A 19974-nucleotide genomic window follows, 5' to 3' on the forward strand; every position below is an offset into this window, starting at 1 on the left:
AGTCCATTGCTCATGTAAAATTTCTTGTGTTCCTCAATGTGATTGCAAAAATCGTTAATAAAGCTGCGTTTTATGTGTATACCAAAACTTTGTTGCAAAATATGTTTGTTAGAAATATTTCATAAAAACCCAGACACTCTTGGGGTACATTCAGTGTCTAGATGTGGGATCAGAACCAAATTAAATAAGGACATTTACCCTATTCTCATGTGTAGCTTGAGGGACAGGGGTGGCAATTTTTAGGCACTATGTATATATATATGGGTAAATGTCACATGGACAAATATGTTTCCATAAATTCTTCACTGGATGCCGTGGTCTCAGAGCTGAATGTAAGTTTAACTTTTTGGTTTCTACTTTCTCATTGGCTTATTGGATTACAGTCTCACTTTTGTATCTTGATACCTTTTAAGGACAAGCAAATGTGAAGCATGATACCTCTAAACTTGCAGAGGCACATTAAATATTAAATGTAACTTCATATAATGCCAGATGGAGGTTTACCTAAAAGCACAATGGATATCGGGCAGGTAGGTCCTCTGCAAAAAATTTTTTGATATTTTCAGAATCTTCAATATTTCCACTGTTTTTGCTTGCACTACAATCCAGCATCTTCTTACAGTCATCCCTAAATATGATCCAGTCAAAGATATACCTGTGAGAAGCTGTAAGAGCCTGTGCTATCCAAACACTATCCAAGGCTTTTTATCCAGTATATTGGAAATCTCCAGTTAAATTGAACTGTCTAAGGAATAGCTGGATGGTCTTCCCATAATTTGGAGCCATCTGGATAGCGGGTCACTGGATAAGGGGCCACTGGAAAATCGATATCATACCTGTACCAGCACTGCATTTTCACACTGCCTAACATACATGTATACAGGTATGGGACCTGTTATCCAGAATGCTTGGGACCTGAGGTTTTCCAGACCTCAGGCTTTCCGTAATTTGGATCTCCATACCTCGTCTGCTAAAAAAAAAAAAAAAACTTTGAAAAATGAATTTAATCCAACAGGATTGTTTTGTCTCTAAAAAAGGATTCTTTATATTTTAGTGATGATCAATTACAAGGTACTGTTTTATTATTACAGAGAAAATCATTTTTTAAAATTTGATTTATTTAATTAAAATCGAGTCAATGGGGGATGGCCATACCGTAATTCAGATCTTTCTGGATATTGGTTCTGGATCTGGATATTGGTTTCTGGATAACGAATCCGATACCTGTACTACAAAATTCAGCAATGAGAAGGTGATCGGTAGTAGGTCTGGGGTTTCAAACTACCTTGGTAGCTAATTATTAAGTCATTTATTTTTACTAATGTACCAATGTCATGTTCTTTTACTCCTTGCACATAGTAAGACAGAGGCATCTAATTTGGGGCCTGCTGGTCTGTTGTGTATATGACATGAACCATATAGTTTAGGAAAGATTAGGGTAGGCCAGCAGCCCAGCATTCTAAGGGCAGAGACTCGTGTGGAGATTCGAGGAGATTAGTCGCCCATCGACAAATCGTCTCTTCTTTGGGTGACTAATCTCCCCCCGAACTGCCTACCCGCCGGCTAGAATCAAAATCGCCAGCGGAAGGGCTCTCGTCTGTCTCTGCCCTAAGAGATAAGATGTTAAAGGGCAACTAAAGTCTAAAATAGAATAATGTTAGAAATGCTGTATTATGTATACTAAATATAAACATGAACTTACTGCACCAGCAGCCTAATAAGACAAATGATTTATGCTTTCAAAGTTGGCGCTGGGGGCTGTCATCTTGTAACTTTGTTAGACATTTCTGCAATATCAAGACTCGCACATGCTCAGTGTGGTCTGGGCTTCAGTTGGGAGGTTAAGCTTAGGGATCGTCATAAATTATCAAAACAGCACAAGTCAAATAATATCTGCCATAGAAGCCAATACAGCAAGACTGATTAATAATCATAATATAGAGACTGCACTGCGTCTCTGGATACAAATCTCTACAGGGAATCCAACAATGCTGCTCAAGTTCTGGGAAGTAAGGTGGGGGGGCTCCCCCTGCCATTTGAAAGTATGATCGTTTACCTGCACAGCAGTTGGGGACCATCTGACAATTCCTATCAACAGCAGTAAAAGAAGGGGGAATTGCACTGCATACAGTCAGGTTTATGATAAAAACTGTAGACATCTTTTAATTAAAGTATATTGGAGATAGATTTCTTTTTCATTAAAGAAAGTAAAAATGGGATTTTATATTTTTGCCTTTACATGCCCTTTAAGACCCCTTAGAGATCAGGAAAAGCCTTGAACAGCCTTGATTATATAATTTTGTAAAGACTCTGGCATGTGATATATAGCCATGATATACGGTATATATATATATATATATATATATATATATATATATATATATATATATATATATATATATATATATATTACACATTTACCATACATTTCATGTATTAGCATGCATTTTAATATCAGCTAAGAAGTCTTTCTTCTATTTTTGTATTTATTTTAATGATAGTAAAGGCCTATTTAAAATACAGCAAAAAAGATAAAGTTGTGCTCACAATTACATTTTAAACCATTGGGGGGGGGGGGTTGCAATGGGTCTGTGATCAAATATATAGATAAATACAAGAGGTCCTCTACACTCAACCCATTATCAGTATATTAAGGACATTGAGACATTTTGTGCCTTAAGCTACTAGAAAATGCTTTACCCATACATTGTCCATATATTGCAATATATTTAATCTGGCCAATTACGTCAGTCATCCCTGGTCACACACATATAATATCAAGTCTTATATTAGTCAGTCATACTACACTTGGCTGAAATTTAAAATATACCTGCTTAGGTAAAAGGAAGACCTGCTTCAGCCATGCATGTTTGTAATGTGTAATTACAGGATAATTCCTTCCAGTTCCCGGATCAACAATCCATTTATTATATGCATTAATATAATTTGCCTTTAGGCATCAAACCCTATATTATCAAAAGTACCTGACAGTACAAATATTTTTAGTTTTTTTTTTTTTATTTTACTATTAAAGAAAACCTTTATTTATTTTTTTTGTTTCAGCTAGGACAAGAAGTCTGCGTGAAAGTAGCTGTGGGATTGAGTCAGACAGAAGGTAATGTATACAATGATGATGTGTTATGGAACCCACTACATAGATTAGAATTACTGTTGATGTTTTTCTAAATATACTTATAAACTGGGAGCCACACATGCCCAGATTTAGTGAACAGTTCAAATGATTTCAGCCATAATGTCTGGATATGAAAGGCACCTCTGGGGTTTGGTACTCCATATGGCAATCCAGTTGGGCTGTCCAAGCTAAAAACATGTGGCAATGGTGTGTGGCTAGGTCACTAGTAGATAGCAAAGATCATCCTCCTCAATTGGTTGGATAACTTTAGTATAAAGTCACCAACTTAATATTAAAGGCCCTGATGAACTTGGAGTTACAGTGAATTCACACTGTATATTGCACACAGGGAATGTCTGTATCAGCCCCACGGCCTTAGTATACTCAGCTTGTGCCAATGATCACATGTGCCAAATATCAGAGCGGCCCTGTATTTTAAGGGAATAGTAATGAGTATATATATATATATATATATATATATATATATATATATATATATATATATATATATATATATATATATATATATGTATCTTAATTTAAAAAATGATTTGCAATGTAAATATTCTGTACTTACTGTATATAAGTTGTGCAAAATGGCCAAGGCATTTTAAAAAAAATGAGGATAATTCTTCACATTTAAAATATTAATTTTTCATGCCTTAAAGTGATAATTAATGTTTGCATAAAGCAGTGTGCACTTGGGGATAATGGAAATTGATTTTCTTTCCTTTTCAGAGCAAAACGAAAGCTACATTACTAATATATTGTTCTAATGTACCAAAAAGTATTAGTATTATTATTAACATGTATTTTTATAGCACCAACAATTATGCATAAATGCAAAATTGATACAAAACTCAAAGCATTATGTGTGGTGTGAATCTACCCCTGCCCACAACTCTATAAACCGCATAACTGTGAAGTAAAGGGGTGGTAGCATGTTGGGTTCCTTTTTATCAGCAGGATCTAGGCAACTTGCTATTGTCAGCATTAAAGTTAGCTGTACACTTCCATATTTTAGGTGCAAGTATAGTGGCCCAGCAATCCTGACTAATATACAAAGCACAAAACTATGCAGTCCAATGATTTTCATACAGGACAAATCATCCTTGCAGCAGGATCTTGACAAACTGGCAATCTGGGCAGCTAAGTGGCAGATGAGATTCAATGTCGATAAATGTAAAGTCATGCACCTTGCTTGTAGCAAGCATTGCCAGTCTGTAGGGGAATAGATTCACGGGAGGAGGGGACATTCTGCCACTGTATAGAGCACTTGTAAGGCCCCATCTAGAATATGCCGTACAGTTTTGGTCTCCATCACTCAAACAGGACATTATTGTATTAGAGAGGGTACAGAGAAGGGCAACTAAGCTGGTAAAAGGTATTGAAAATCTTAGCTATGAGGAAAGACTGGCCAAATTGGGGATGTTCACGCTGGAGAAGAGGCGCTTAAGGGGAGATATAATAATGTATAAATATATAAGGAGATGATACAATAATCTCTCTAATGCTTTATTTACCAGTTGGTCCTTCCAGCTGACACAAGGTCACCCATTCCGATTAGAACAAAGAAACTCCATCTTAATATTCAGAAAGGGTTTGTTACAGTGGGATCTGCAAAGTTATGGAATTCTCTCCCTTAATCAGTCATACAGGCTGATACATTAGATAGCTTTAAGAAGGGGTTGGATGGCTTTTTAGCAAGTGACAAAATACAGGGTTGTTAAAAATAGTTTTTAGTACAAGTAGATCCAGGTACTTGAAGTTTTGTCCCCCTCTGAGGCTTCAAGTGGGTTTTTTGCTCAATTTGGATCAACTAGCAGTTAGGCAGGTTATATATAGACTTAAAAGGTTGAACTTAATAGACGTGTGTCTTTTTTCAACCTAATTTACTATGTTACATGGGGGTTGGTTCGTGGATTGGGCAGGTTTGCAAATCTTATCTTACACAGCTACTCTTCACTCCATACTCTCACTTGTGCTGTAGGCCAGAACAAATGGACCAATAGAAAGTGGCACTGCTTGCTATGTGCTTTGGGCTGATCAGTACTGTAGGAGCAAGCCCGGATTTCTCGGACGGCCGCGTGGTCCTAGTGCTCGCCCACACTACCCCCACACCCCATGAGCGTGCGCGTACCTGCACGTAAGGTCCCCATAATGCGGGTGGGCGCCATGCTGCCCCTAATTTTTTGCCGCCCTAGGCCCGGGCCTATTTGGCCTCGCCACAAATCTGGCCCTGTGTAAGCTGTTGGGCTGTGTAGTGTTGCCTTTAATCAAATCTAATTATGTAAATTATGTTTTCATTTTTTAATCTAGCCAAGAAGATTTGTCAAAAAATTTGGAAAAATAATAAAACATTTATTTTTTTATTTTTTTTTATTTCAGGTTCAGAGGAACAGGACACAACCATCTGTATTAATGAAGACTTCAAAAGCTTAATATTAACAGATAAAGCTGATACAGAAACAAAGGTAATTGTTACAGTTTGAAAAGAAACGAGGTATGGCTCTAATAATGACATGTCTGATACAAGCAAAATTGTAGCTAATCTGCTTCAAATTAATTGGTCGTCTTAAAGCGATTGTTCACCTTCCAAACATATTTTTCATTTCAGGTGTTTTCAGATTGTTCACCAGAAATAAAGTTTTTTTTTTAATTGCTTTAAATTTTTTACCCATTTTCTAAAATTGACTCTTAAAGTTAAATGTTCCTCCCTCTTGATTTTCAGTCTGGTAGCTCAGTGATCCAGGAGCAGATTCTGAACTATTACACTTTGCTACATTAGTTGATACATTTCTCAGCAGCATCTGTGGAATATTAGAATATTAGCAACTAATAAAACTGTCTCCAAGAGTCTAACAACCAGGCAGCAAATGGAAAGGCAAACTGGAGAGCTTGCAGTGGGCCTGGGTAGAAAATTAAGTGACCGATTCAATAGTCTTAATCCAGGATTGGGGAGCAGCAAAATTATCAGTTGCTTCTAGTCCCTGAAATCAGCGAGTAGATTCTCAAAATTGACTGATTTAAACAACTCACCACTAGGGATTGGCAAATTTGACATGTTTCGCTTCGTCAAAAAGACCTAGTTGGAAGCTTTTCACTGCCCAGTCAGGTTATGTAGATTGTGTCAAAGCATGTACAAGTATGGGAACTGTTATCCAGAGTGCTTGGGACCGGGAGTTTCCTGGATAAGGGGTATTTTCATAATTTGGCTCTCCATACCTTAAAGGAGAAGGAAACCCTTTTGCAAAAAAACCCATACCCCCCAACCCAGGTAGACCCCCCCCAGGGAAATGCCCCATACTCCATACTCCGACTCCTTGGCTCAGATTCTTCCAGCGGAGTTCCACGCAACCATCTTCCGCGTCCTCTGTAAGTTGACTGTGAGATCGGTATTTTTGCGCATGCGCAGTTGGAGCAGTTTGCCGGTTTGCAACAACTGTGCATGCACAGAATTACCGATCTCACAGTCAGCTTACAGAGTGTAAGGGGCCCGAAGGCTCAGTCAGAGGTAGCGGACCAAGGAGGAAGAAAAGTCCAACCAGATCTAGGTATCCAAGGGGTTAATAGATAGGCAAAAAAAAGTCAGGTCCAGACAAAAAGGTCAGTACAGGCGGCAAAGGTTCAATACACGGTTATACAGGCAAGGTCAAGATCAGGATCAATAGCAGAAGTAATATAGCGCACCCAGGAACTCACTATGTGGAACCTATTATAGGGCAAAGTCAGCAGTGCTCCAGCATCTTTTATAGGCCTCCTTTGGCGTCAAAAATGGACGCAGTGACGTCATGACGCCTCCGTCCTCATGCTGGTGTTTTGACGCTGGCGTCCAATCCGACGCTGACGCTTCGGCGCTGACGCCCAATCTGATGCCAGCAACGCTTCTGTGATGTCACAGAGCTGCGCCCAGGAGGAACCGCATGGGAGACGCCGCCATCTTGGATGCTGCCATCTTGGGACGCCAGGTAAGCCTTCCTTACACAGAGGACGCGGAAGATGGATGCGTGGAACTCCGCTGGAAGAATCTGAGCCAAGGAGTATGGGGCATTTCCCTGGGGGGGTAGTTAGACTGGGGGGGAGGAGGGAGTGGGGTCTACCTGGGGGGGGGGTACGGGTTTTTTGCAAAAGGGGTTTACTTCTCCTTTAAGTCTACTTAAATACATTAAAACATGAATTAAACCCAATAGGCTGGTTTTGCCTCCAATAAGGATTAATTATATCTTAGTCGGGATCTTGTACAAGCTACTGTTTTATTATTACAGTGAAAATAGGAAAACATTTTTTAAAATGTAAATTATTTTAATAAAATCGAGTCTATGGGAGGTGGCCTTACCATAATTCAAATATTTCTGGATAAAGGGTTACTGGATTCCATACCTGAACTACCTTTACCTTCCCAAATCCACAAACTAAAAACAACAAAGCTCAATTATTCTGACCAATAAGCAGAACAAGTCTGTAAAAATATATTATACCTCAAGGCTTTCATTTACAAAATAATGGCATCATTATAACTCAGCTGGTGTGTCATTATAACAAATTTTCTATTTTACATTTTTTTCCCCCCCAGGAATACCATTTTACATTTGACGGAGTATTTTATTTCAACAATGGACAGGTGAGTATAATTATTTGTGCTGAAATTTTCTTGGGTGGCATGTGTTTAAAAGGAGATCAAACCATGCATACAGATGGAGCAAGATCCAGATTCTGGAATAGGAATAATAGAGGCCTGAATAGAAAGATGAATAATAAAAACCAGCTATAACAATAAATGTGTAGCCTTACAGAGCATTTGTTTGTTTTCAGTGAACCCCATTTGAAAGCTGGAAAAAGTCAGTAGAAAAAGGTGAATAGTAAAAAAGTGATAAAGAATAATCTGTATGTGTGAATATGTTTCTTTTAGGACAAGGTGTTTACGGAGTTGCTCCAGCCAATGCTTCACACAGTCAAATCAGGGTACAATGTGTCTGTTGTTGTGTGTGACTCTGACAGTCCTGGCATGGATTCCATAATTAGTGGGAGAGGAAGCCATTTAGGATTATTTTATCAGGTAAGGGGATCAATTGGCAACCTCAGGTTGGTTTTAACAAGCTTGCACCAGCTTTGCAGCCACGAGACAATATGATTCATTCATGTTGTCAGCATAACATTTTGATGAGTAAATTTCCATACACCATAGCATCCAGGAATAACCTGGCGAAACTTGAAGGAGTACAGGTATAGGAACTATTATCTGGAAACCCGTTGTCCAGAAAGCTTTGAATTAAGGGAGGACCATCTCCGATAGACTCAATAATAATAACAGAATTCAGACTTCTAAAATTGATTTCCTTTTTCTGTGTAATAATAAAACAGTAGCTTGTACTTGATCCCAACTAAGATATAATTAATCCTTATTGGAAGCAAAACCAGTCTATTGGCTTTCTTTAATCTTTTAATTATTTTTTTTAGTAGGGTGATGCAAATTACAAAAATACCACATGTCTGGAAAACTCAGAGTCCTGAGCATTCTGGATAACAGGTCCCATACCTGTACTATCTCTGTACTATGCTCTTGTTAATTTTTTGTGCAAGCTAACACAGAGAGCTGTATAGTTTTCAAAGTGATGTGCCACAGGGGGATGTGGGCATTTAAGTGGCAGATTGGATTTATAAATAAGCACACAACTTATTCCCTTGATTAGTTTCCTAACTTTAGCACTGGACACTGGAGACCATGGAAGGTTGGCGGGGGGGGGGGGGGCTCAGACTGAAGTTTACATTGGAGAACATTTGGAGAAAATGCTTCTTTTCTGTGTTTTACACTATAAAAAATATTAGCTATGGGCAAGATACTGTCCTGTCTTAAAGGGAATTGTTCACCTTCCAACACATTCTTCAGTGCTTAAGGGGGTGGGATCATTATTAATAGTAAGTTTTAGGGGCCCATTTACTTAGCTCGAGTGAAGAAATAAAATTAAAAAAAACTTCGAATTTCGAATGTTTTTTTGGCTATTTCGACCATCGAATTGGCTACTTCGACCTTCGACTTCGAATCGAACGATTCGAACTAAAAACCGTTCGAATATTCGACCATTCGATAATCGAAGTACTGTCTCTTTAAAAAAAACTTCGACCCCCTACTTCACCACCTAAAACCTACTGAAGTGCAATGTTAAGCACTTCCCCCATAAGGTCCCCATAAGCTTTCTAATGTTTTTTAGGTCGAAGAAAAATCGTTCAATCGATGGATTAAAATCCTTCGGATCGTACGATTTTTCGTTCGATCGTACTGTTTGCGGTAAATCCTTCGACTTTGATATTCGAAGTCAAAGGATTTACATTCGGCAGTCGAATATCGAGGGTTAATTAACCCTCGATATTCGACCCTATGTAAATCTGCCCCCCAGTGTACAATATACTTTCTAGTGCCTTAAGGTGGTCATACACTGGCTTAAGGATGTTCTATATCGCTGTACTTGTCTGCTTAAATTATATCATATATCCCGGAATATGAAAACATCGTTGCTGACTTCTTCTAGGTGGTGGAATATATATTCCAAGTTGCCTGTCCTGCAGATCATGAGGAAACCATGATGACCGCTGCTTTCATTCAGGTATTTCCTAGTTTATTGAACTGATTATGCATACAGCAAAATATTGTAAACCGTATATTATGTATACAACAATTATTATATACAGTATATGGACCAGCACACCGTTTTCTTGATTTACCAAATATTTATTGCAACATCACTGTGCATCCAACGTTTCGACCCACATTGGGGCCTTTATCAAGGATATCCTTGATCCTATATGCACAGTGATGCTGCAATAAATATTTGGTGATTCAAAAAATCGGTGTGCTGGTCCATCTGTTACATATGATTATTTGAGCAAGCACCCTCAAAGAGGATGATGTGGACAGAGTGCGGGGACCTTCTGGACTGTTGTGTGTGTGTGTGTATGTGTATATATATATATATATATATATATATATATATATATATATATATATATATATATATATATATATATATATATATATATATATATATATATATATAACATTGACAGCTTTTCATCAGAATGAAAGTCTTACATTTCTTTACTTGTCTCCAATTATTTTCTTAAGTCTGAAATGACAAGACATGTTAAGATATAAAGACCTTTTTATGTTGTTATGTGGATATATCGCCTTCCTTACACTGGCAAATATTGACTTTAATATATGGTTTTAAAAGTCTTAAAGGAGTGTTTTTAACTATAATTATACATCTTATGAATTAAAGGGAAGCCTGTTAAAATGAGCGATTTATATCAAAAGGGCATGTTTTAACAAACATACTTATTAGAACATCCTAAAGGGGTGATTCAGTTCCCGGTGGTATTTTGTTCAGATGTAACAATGGCACAGAATTTGCCCATTTATATGTAATGTTCCAGTTCATCCCACTTTACTTTCAGTAAAAATCCAAATTCTTTATTAATCCATTTAAAAGCGAGAACACATCACACAAGCTTGACGCGTTTCGGGCGCATGCGCCCTTAATCATAAGCATACGATGAGTTGAAATTGGGGCTCTTCTTTATTTAAAGGGGTTTTTATATTTAAATGAATTTTTATGTAGAGAGTCATATTCTGAGACAATTTGCAATTGGTTTTTATTTGTGGTTTTTGAGTTATTTAGCTTATAATGCAGTAGCATTTTGCATTGTCAGCAATCTGGTTTTTAGGGTCCAAATTACGCTAGCAACCATGCATTGATTTGAATAAGAGACTGGAATATGAATAGGAGAGGTCTAAATAGAAAGATAAGTAATAAAAAGTAGCAATAACAATACATTTTTAACCTTACAGAGCATTTGTTTGTAGATGGGGTCAGTGACCCCCATTTGAAAACTGGAAAGAGTCAGAAGAAGAAGGCAAATCATTGAAAAACAATAAAAAAGAAGAAATTAAGACCAATTGAAAAATTGCTTAGATGTAGCCATTCTATAGCATGCTAAAAGTTAGCAAACTACTTACTTTAAGATCTCCCTCTGCAAACCAATTCTGTATGGTCTCTACTTTGTGCATGGTGAATTTAGAGTTTTTAAGATGGCATTTCAGTCCATCCTAGTAAACCTGTTTTTGGAACAATTTATTTCCCCTGTGGCTCATGTTTAGCTTCTAAGCTGAGACCCAAACTATGGATGATTGTTGTGGGGCCAGTGTAGAGGACTTTTATCTCTCTCCAAAACACATTTTATAAGAAACTTTAAAAGCACACAGTATCTGGTAACTCAAGAAGGGAGCTGATTGTAAAGCAAAACCCAAATAACTTGGGTTCAAAGCACTTGCAAAGCCTTGGAAATAGTGATGGGCGAATGTATTCGTCAGACGCGAATTCACGCGATTCGCCGCCGGCAAATAAATTCACGAAACTGCTGCGAAAATTCACCAAAAAAAAAAAATGGACGCCAAAAACTGAATTTCGCCCATCACTACTTGGAAACACTGACAGAGGAGAAGAAAATGGAGTAGCCAAGTCTATGGCAGGAAACTTCAGCTAGGAAACCATACAAAATTTTAACTGAACAAATCTATTGGAATACATAATGTTAAATTGCTAATAGTTTAGGAGGGGGGCAAAGGTCGGATATTCTTTAACTAAATGACATACAGGTATAGTATCTGTAAATCCGTTATCCAGAAAGCTCAGAAATACAGAAAGGCCATCTCCCATAAACTCCATTTTAATCAAATAATTTCATTTTTAAAGAAAATTATTATTTTTTCTCTTTAATAATAAAACAGTAGCTTGTACTTGATCTAAACTAAGATATAATTAATCCTTATTGGAAGAAAAACCATCCTATTAACTTTCTTTAGTGTTTAAATAATTTTTGTTAGTACACTTAAGGTGTGAAGAGCCAAATTACGGAAAGATCCATTATCCGGAATATCCCAGGTCCTGAGCATTCTGGATAACACACTCCATGCCCTTATTACAAAAATGATTACAAATTATGATTGTAATAATTAGTAAAAACTTTAAATCTGTCTTTACAAATAATTTCAATATCTTTGGTTTTTTTTTCATTTGCCGTACAGTTCAGTCAGGATGGAAGAGCAAAGGATTTATTTAATCCATGTAATCAAAGTTTGTCTGCTGTGTACATTTCAGTTCTTGGAATGTAAGTACGTAAATGCCTTTACCTTTGATGTTGCTACCAGCCCAAGTATTATTCACTGTTGTTTCTGTTTTCTATTTTCCTATCACCTTATTATCACCCTTCCTGCACTAGAGTTCTACTGTCTCTGCTCTGCCATGTTGCAATGAAACCATATAGTCAGAAAAAATTCTCTCTATTAGAATGCAGCTTAAGCACCAAGTCTGTCACAGTGACATGCAGAATATAAAGCAGCAGTGACCCCTGCATATGAGATGTCTCATGTGGCACTCACTAAGGAACATGCTGGAAACCAAACACTTATTGCTGATTGCAATGCAAGACTTGGTGGTGTAGTAACTACTACTACAAGCCTCCCTGTATTTTACTGAGGACTTAACAGCCAATGCACACCTCCATATGTTAAATACCCAGATCAAGATCTAGTTACAATATATATATATATGGTCACCCTCCTCAACTTGTGTACTTAGCCTCTGGGCTGCTCTGTTAAGCCAGATTTTTGGAAATAAAGGAAAACCTGGTGTGTAGTCTTGAGCTAATGCACATGAGGTATTAGACGTTTTGCCCACAATATAATAGTAACCCAAAGACAGATCCTGCCCAGAGTTATTCTCCATAATTGCCTCATGAGAGAGTTGTGAGATCAATATGAAAGTGGAAACAAAGGCAGATGTGTGTGTGTGTGTGTATATATATATATATATATATATATATATATATATATATATATATATATATATATATATATATATATATATAATATCAAAACAGGGGGGTTGTGGGAGCACTCTAAAGGCTTTAAAGTATATATATATATAAGTATAATAAATGCTATTGCATATGTACCCAAATAGGGGTTATTTTGTTACAAAGTTATGATCATAAAATTGATAAGCCACCATACCACGTCAAGGTAAACCCCGAATGGCGGTCCCTAACTTGTTTTATATTTTATGTGCATTTTAGCATTACCTGTAATCAATGTCCGTTGAACGCTGTTTTAGTTAGGGACCGCCATTCGGGGTTTACCTTGACGTGGTATGGTGGCTTATCAATTTTATGATCATAACTTTGTAACAAAATAACCCCTGTTTTGGGTACATATGCAATAGCATTTATTATACTTATATATATACTTTAAAGCCTTTAGAGTGCTCCCACAACCCCCCTGTTTTGATATATATATATATATATATATATATATATACACACACATTGTTTTGCACCAATTCAGTGTTTTCAGACAGTTCACCAGAAATAAAGACTTTTTTTTCCAATTACTTTATATTTTCTATTTGTTATATTTTTTCTAATATTGAAGCTTACATTTTTCATTTTCATGTTTCATTGTGTTTTGAAGATGAACATCCCCTTTAATGAATAGTGGTGCAAGGCCACTAGTGTCATGAAGCATCACACTTTATAAAGATGCATGGAAATAATATTTATACAAATATTTGGTGCATAACAGGAATTCAACTGTATTTGCTTGTCAAGCATATGGCAATTTAACTGTATTTCACTGCATCTTTGGCAGTCCTGGAAAATGATGCAAACAGGGATAGACTGTGGGGGAAAAAGCATGAGATTACATGGATCTACGGAAGAATCGGTTGGATCAGGGCATGTTTACAGGAGATGCTCTACACATATTTAGTGACTATTGCTTGTAGGCTATTTATCTTTTACTTGCATATAGGGTACTGGAAGGGGCCAGTGAAGTGATTATTACCAATCCAGAAGAAGCACAGAGCTTGTACCTTTCTGGCAAACAAGGACTAGAGGATTCAAATTACAGGTATTATTATTTTATTATTTTTAACATTTATTTATATAGCGCCAGCATATTTCCGGGCACTGTAAAGTAAGTGTGTTTATACAACTAAATAACATTAATTACATATATAGAACATATGGAGCTATATACATCACAACCAATACCGGTACAAAAGGTGAGGAAGGCCCTGTGCAAAAGAGCTTAAAATCTAAAGGGAAGGGAATAAGACACAAGGTGTGGGAGTGGGCAAGATCAGAATTAAGTGAGTGATGTGGGACTGTATGTGGTATTGCATTTAGTAGTTAAGCAGAGTTAGGGTAGGCTTCTCTAAAGAAGTGCATTTTAAGAGATCTTTTGACAGCAAGGTTGGGAGAAAGTCGGACAGTCCGTGGGAGAGAATTCCAGAGGAGGGGTGCAGCCCTTGCAAAGTCTTTAATGCGAGCATGTGAGGAGGTAAAGAGAGAAAAGTTGAGTAGAAGGTCAGTAGAGGAGCGTATCAAGCGGTTGGGTGAGTATATAGAGATGAGATCAGAGAGGGTGGGGCAGAGTTATGAAGTGCTTTGAATGTCAGGGTCATTAATTTGAATTTTATTCTGAAAGGTAGCGGAAGCCAGTGTAGGGATTGGCAAAGTGGCATGGCAGAGGAGGAGCAGTTGCTGATGTTTGAGTCTCGTGGCAGAGTTCATTATGGACTGGAGTGGTGACAGTCTCTGGAGAGGAAGGCCAATTAAAAGAGAGTTACAGTAGTCTAGACGTGATATGACGAGAGAGTGAATAAGAATTCTGGCAGCATCTTGGGTGATAAATGATCGTATTTTGGATATGTTCCATGTGGAAGTGACATGATTTAATAAATGACTTGATATGAGGAGTGAATGACAGGGCAGAATCTAGGATAACCCCAAGGCACCGGGCCTGGGGAGAGGGGGTGATAATGCAATTGTTAGCTATGGATGGATACTTCCGGGATGTTACTGGTGTTAGTTGGAGGGAAGAGAACCATTTCTGTTTTAGAGAGGTTTAATTTAAGGTAGCGTTGCGCCATCCAAGTAGAGATAGCAGACAAGAAGGAGGAGACCCAAGTTAGCAGTTCTGGGTTGAGAGCAGGAGATGAGAGATAGATCTTGAGTATTGTCAGTATAGATGTGGTAGTGGAAACCATACGAGTTGATTAGTTTGCAGAGGGAGGAAGTATAGAGGATGAATAATAAGGGGCCCAGGACAGAGCCTTGAGGCCCCCAACAAAAAGAGGAAGGGGAGAATATGCTACTCCATTGTAGGAGACACTGAAGGAACAATTAGTGAGGTAAGAAGAGAACCAGGACAGGGCCATGTCACGAAGGCCAAGTGAATGGAGGGACTGGAGAAGAAGATGATGGTCCACAGTGTCAAATGCAGCGGAGAGATCAATGCCTTCTATAATATAGGTATGCCTTCTATATATTTAAAGAATTACACAGAACCACCCTTGGGAGTGCAGTTCAACTATATCAGCTTCATTCTCCTGCTGAGGTGCATCATATGGCCTCAGATTCAGTAAATAAAACGTTTCTCTGCATTGTTTGCCATTATTGCAGTTCACAGGAGAGAATCTGGATACATTTATAGTATAGATTTTGTGGTAAATACTTATTATTCAGCTTGAAGGCCTTTGAAGATAAGATTTGGGAACACATGGTCTAGATATTATTGTAATGACACCATTACAGCAGTGCTTTCAGATATCTGTCGCTTTGGTATGAGTTATGGTGGCTTCTGCTCAAATTTTATTGTGAAAATATGTATGCAAATTAGGGTTCAGATTCGGTTTGTAATCATCCAAAGTTCTGTTGCTTTAAACTGTGGTTGGATGGCAGTATAAACAATGCACTAGAATGATATGTACTTGGTTGATTCCCTGTGACTATGCTGGAATTTCATATGAACAACTGCACCAGTAAGTGTCTAATTGGTAAAAGTATTAACGGGTATGGGATCTAATATTTGGAATGTTTAGGATTTATGTTTTGGGACTGAGCATTCCAAGATAAACTTTAAAGGAGAACTAAACCCACCCCCCGAGATATAACAGCCGCCTCAACTGACCTCGATCTGCCTCCTATACCTTTTCCTCTCCACATAGTTTATTACCTATATCAGCGCTCCTATTGGGAATCCCGAGTGCAAGATTTTTACTATTGAGTGCTATTCCATTATCAACCAGGGAGCTGTTATCTGATTACCTTCCCAATGTTCTGCTGATAGCAGGGGCGTAACTACAGAGGAAGCAGACCCTGCAGCTGCAAGGTCCCAGTAGGCCCCATGAAGCCCTAATTCATATAGAATTTCAATAAATATTGGTAAAACAGGTCAACCCCTAGATGATTTGGGGGCCTGAAAAATAATTTGCTGTGGGGCCTGTAATATAGTTGTGCTGCTGGGGGGGGGGGGGAGGGAGGGGTGTGATATCACTTCAACTTGCAGTACAGCAGTAAAGAGTGACTGACGTTTATCAGAACACAAGTCATGACTGAGGACACCTGAGGAACTGACAGCATGTCTAGCCTCAGGTCTGATTTCAAAATTAAATATAAAAAAACTATTTGTGCTTTTGAAAAATGGATTTCAGCGCAGGATTCTGCTGGAACAGCACTATTAAATGATGCATTTTGCAAAAAAAAGCATGTTTTCCCATGACAGAATCCCTTTAAATATTCCAGAGGCTGTCCAAATTGTTGTCTTTAGATAGAACAACTGCCATTATTCTCAGCCATATTAATTAAATTAGACTATTCAGCCAAAAAATAGTCTTCCTGAATAATAAATAAACCTCCTGCTGGTTTACATCAAGTGAGTTCTAGAATGCTTTTTCATTGCTCCTGCATTTTGTAAAGGAGAGAGAGCACAAGAGCTATGGTACTGTACTGTGCACACAATCAAGTTATGCATTTATATTTTCCTATGTATATAACAAGTGGGTGTTGCTCTGAATCATCAGTTCTTCATGCCCCAACTGGCCTCCCTCTCCAGAAAGTCTAATGAGAATACAGCACTGAGTAAAAGTGAGAATGAATGGCTAAGATCAGTTTCTGGGAAGGCTTAGTCCAACATGGATCATAAAAATACAAATGTATAGTGATCTGTGGTCAGCAGTGCAGACTGGGAACTTCTGCTATTTTTGCTAGATAAAGGCTCTGAGCATCAGCCACAATTCAAAGCATCATCTTACTCATTATTATAGCTGGACTGCTGGTTTATCATTTCAAGCTGCTTTGTGGCTGCAAAGGTTATATTTTGGCGGGCATTTTCAAAAAGCAGTGCTGGGTTAAAAAAAAAAAAAAAAATCATAAAACAGATGCAAACCATCATCATTTTTGTACACTTATGCCCTGCCCTAGTCTTTTCTGAATTAGTGTAGGTCTCTTCAAAATGGAGCGCAGACCTGTGTGTTCCCCATGAATACATCACTACCTGCATTTGCTAGCACAGTGTTTATAAAAGGTGATCAGGGGAATTAAGTAGGTTTCAACTCTCCTGCTCTAAATACTCACAGTTGAGTGAGTGTTAGCAGGAGCAGGTCTAACCAAAGCCCTATACTAGAATCCTGCAGCGGGTCGGGTACCCGCAGGTTACCTGCAAAAACCTGTGGTACCCTTTGCGTTGCTGGTAGAAGTTCCGGGTGCGGGTATAGCCGTGAGTAGGCAGTTCTGCGGGTTTGCTGGTTGGGCCACGGGTCTTCTCAATAGCAATATTTACTCCTTTTTCTGATCACGTCTACTTCCGATGATGTCACTTCCGGTTTACAATGACAGCACTTCCTGATTCTTGATGGTCAGCGGGTCCGGGTTGCGGATAAGGTACTTGTGGGTCAGGTTGGGTAGCGGGTCCAAGCGGGTAAGAATGCGGGTTGTGGGTCCGGGTTGCGGATTGCAGGTTGCGGGTATGGGTCGGGTACGGGTTCCAAAAAATGGACCCGCGCAGGACTCTACCCTATACTATGGCAGGAATTAAGGAAAGGGCTGGTGGGTGCTAGGCGCAGAGTGCAGCCAGACCCTAGACTGAAGTGCTTTTTTAATAAGCACTAAATTGCACATGTAGTGCTCTACAACTTGTGTCCAAAATAATAGTACATTAGAATTTAATAGTTAATTTAACTCTGATTCTGACTTCTATTAATGCTACCGTACTAATCCTTCAAATTTCTTCTGCTCTCCCTGTGTCATGGGACTGTGACTTAATTCAGATATCCGATCACCTCAATATGTCCTACACATCAGCTTGCATTATTGAAAGCACTGAGCAAAAAGAAATACTACAGGGCCCACCACTCCACTTAAACCTTGTCTGGGCTGCACAGCACAAAGAGCGTTGCAAAATGTAGAAGCTGTGTTGGGGTTAAAACTTGCCTCCAAAAGTATTTTTAAAAAAGTAGGGAATCCATAAACTCTTACTGAAAATGTCAGTATCACATTGTTATATTTAAATGATGTGTCAAACAGTTTATGGCAAAAGAAAAATATTTGTAGCTCTAGGGTTAAACCAAATTAACATAGCAAACTATTTTTTGGGGATGAATTCCAGCCTGGCTCAGATTAAGACTATTATTTATAACACCTGATCACAATTATGTAATTAAAGAAAAATCGGTTACAGTTCTATTTCATCACCTTGGGTGGCCTTCTGTTCATCTGCAGCACATTATTTAAGTTAACTCTGGAGAGAAGAGAGGCTGAAAGCAATGCAAGGCCAGGCTTTGTACGCTCAGAGGTGAAGATTTTTGAACTGAAAGGAAAATCTCTGCAACCCAATGAAAATATGTAAGTGTTATAAGTCTTTATTGATATAACCCCACCATATTCCCTAGTGCTTTACAGTAGTGATGTGCAGGCTGGACCCGCTGCTTTAACTGCAGGTAAGACGGGTTTTGGCCAACTTACACACCTATTTTGTGCTCTTCTTCCATTCTCCCAGCCTGCGACCTTACTCTGATGGCTTTCTACTTTGCAGCTTCCATTTATAGGCGCACGCCTGCCTATCAGAGATGGGTGGGTCAGGCTCAGGTCTATAAATGGTGCTGGCCGAATTTAGGTCAGTGCGGGCTGGGAGTGGACGGGTTAGGGTCGGGAGTGGGTCCAATTTTTGTCAACCCACACATTACTACTTTACAGAGATTATACATCATTTAAATCAGGCCCTGTTCCAATGGAGCTGACAATTTAAGGGACCCGTATGTAGAGAGATGTCAGAGTACCCAGAGGAAACCCACACAAAGTGGGAGTTAGAACATATTAAGTCCTTGCTGCTGTTGCCCTGGCTGGAATCAAACCTAGGACCCCAACACTGCAAGGCAACAGTAGGGGACCCATTTACTTAGCTCGAGTGAAGGAATAGAATAAAAAAAACTTCGAATTTCGAATGGTTTTTTTTTGGCTACTTCGACCATCGAATGGGCTACTTCGACCTTCGACTTCGAATCGAACGATTCGAACTAAAAAACGTTCGACTATTCGAACATCCGATAGTCGAAGTACTGTCTCTTTAAAAAAAAAACTTAGACCCCTAGTTCACCACCTAAAACCTACCGAGCATCAATGTTAGCCTATGGGGAAGGTTCCCATAGGCTTTGCTATCTTTTTTTGGTCGAAGAAAAATCGTTCGATGGATTAAAATCCTTCGAATTGAACGATACGAAGGATTTAATCGTTTGATCGACCGATATTTAGTTCGATCAAAAGAATTGCGGTAAATCCTTCGACTTCGATATTCAAAGATATTAACTTCGACAGTCGAACTCAACCCTCGATATTCGACCTTAAGTAAATTTGCCCCCTAGTCTGTCTTGCCATTTGCCATACTTAATCAAATGTGCCACTTTTGAGTTAAATTCCCTAAGCCAGCAGTCTCTTCCTGACAAAAAAAT

At 38.5% G+C, this 19974-nt stretch overlaps 1 protein-coding gene across 1 annotated transcript; it reads left to right on the forward strand.

The window, feature by feature from the left end:
• The first annotated feature begins 357 nt into the window (after positions 1-357).
• LOC121401225 (kinesin-like protein KIN-4A) lies at positions 358-15758 on the forward strand. The gene is made up of 9 exons (XM_041585555.1): positions 358-530; positions 3064-3115; positions 5522-5607; positions 7707-7754; positions 8043-8189; positions 9661-9735; positions 12216-12298; positions 13998-14096; positions 15716-15758. The coding sequence occupies exons 1-9, from the start codon at positions 486-488 to the stop codon at positions 15756-15758; spliced, it is 678 nt and encodes a 225-aa protein (XP_041441489.1). The 5' UTR covers positions 358-485.
• Positions 15759-19974: the final 4216 nt, after the last annotated feature.

The sequence above is a fragment of the Xenopus laevis genome, chromosome 3L (genome assembly GCF_017654675.1).
Source record: "Xenopus laevis strain J_2021 chromosome 3L, Xenopus_laevis_v10.1, whole genome shotgun sequence".
Classification (NCBI taxonomy): domain Eukaryota; kingdom Metazoa; phylum Chordata; class Amphibia; order Anura; family Pipidae; genus Xenopus; species Xenopus laevis.

Coding starts and splice junctions, on each gene's coding strand:
- LOC121401225 (XM_041585555.1), top strand. CDS start 486: ATGCCAGATGGAGGTTTACCTAAAAGCACAATGGATATCGGGCAG. Junction 3,116..5,521: donor GGGATTGAGTCAGACAGAAG/GTAATGTATACA, acceptor TTTTTATTTCAG/GTTCAGAGGAACAGGACACA. Junction 8,190..9,660: donor ATTTAGGATTATTTTATCAG/GTAAGGGGATCA, acceptor GACTTCTTCTAG/GTGGTGGAATATATATTCCA.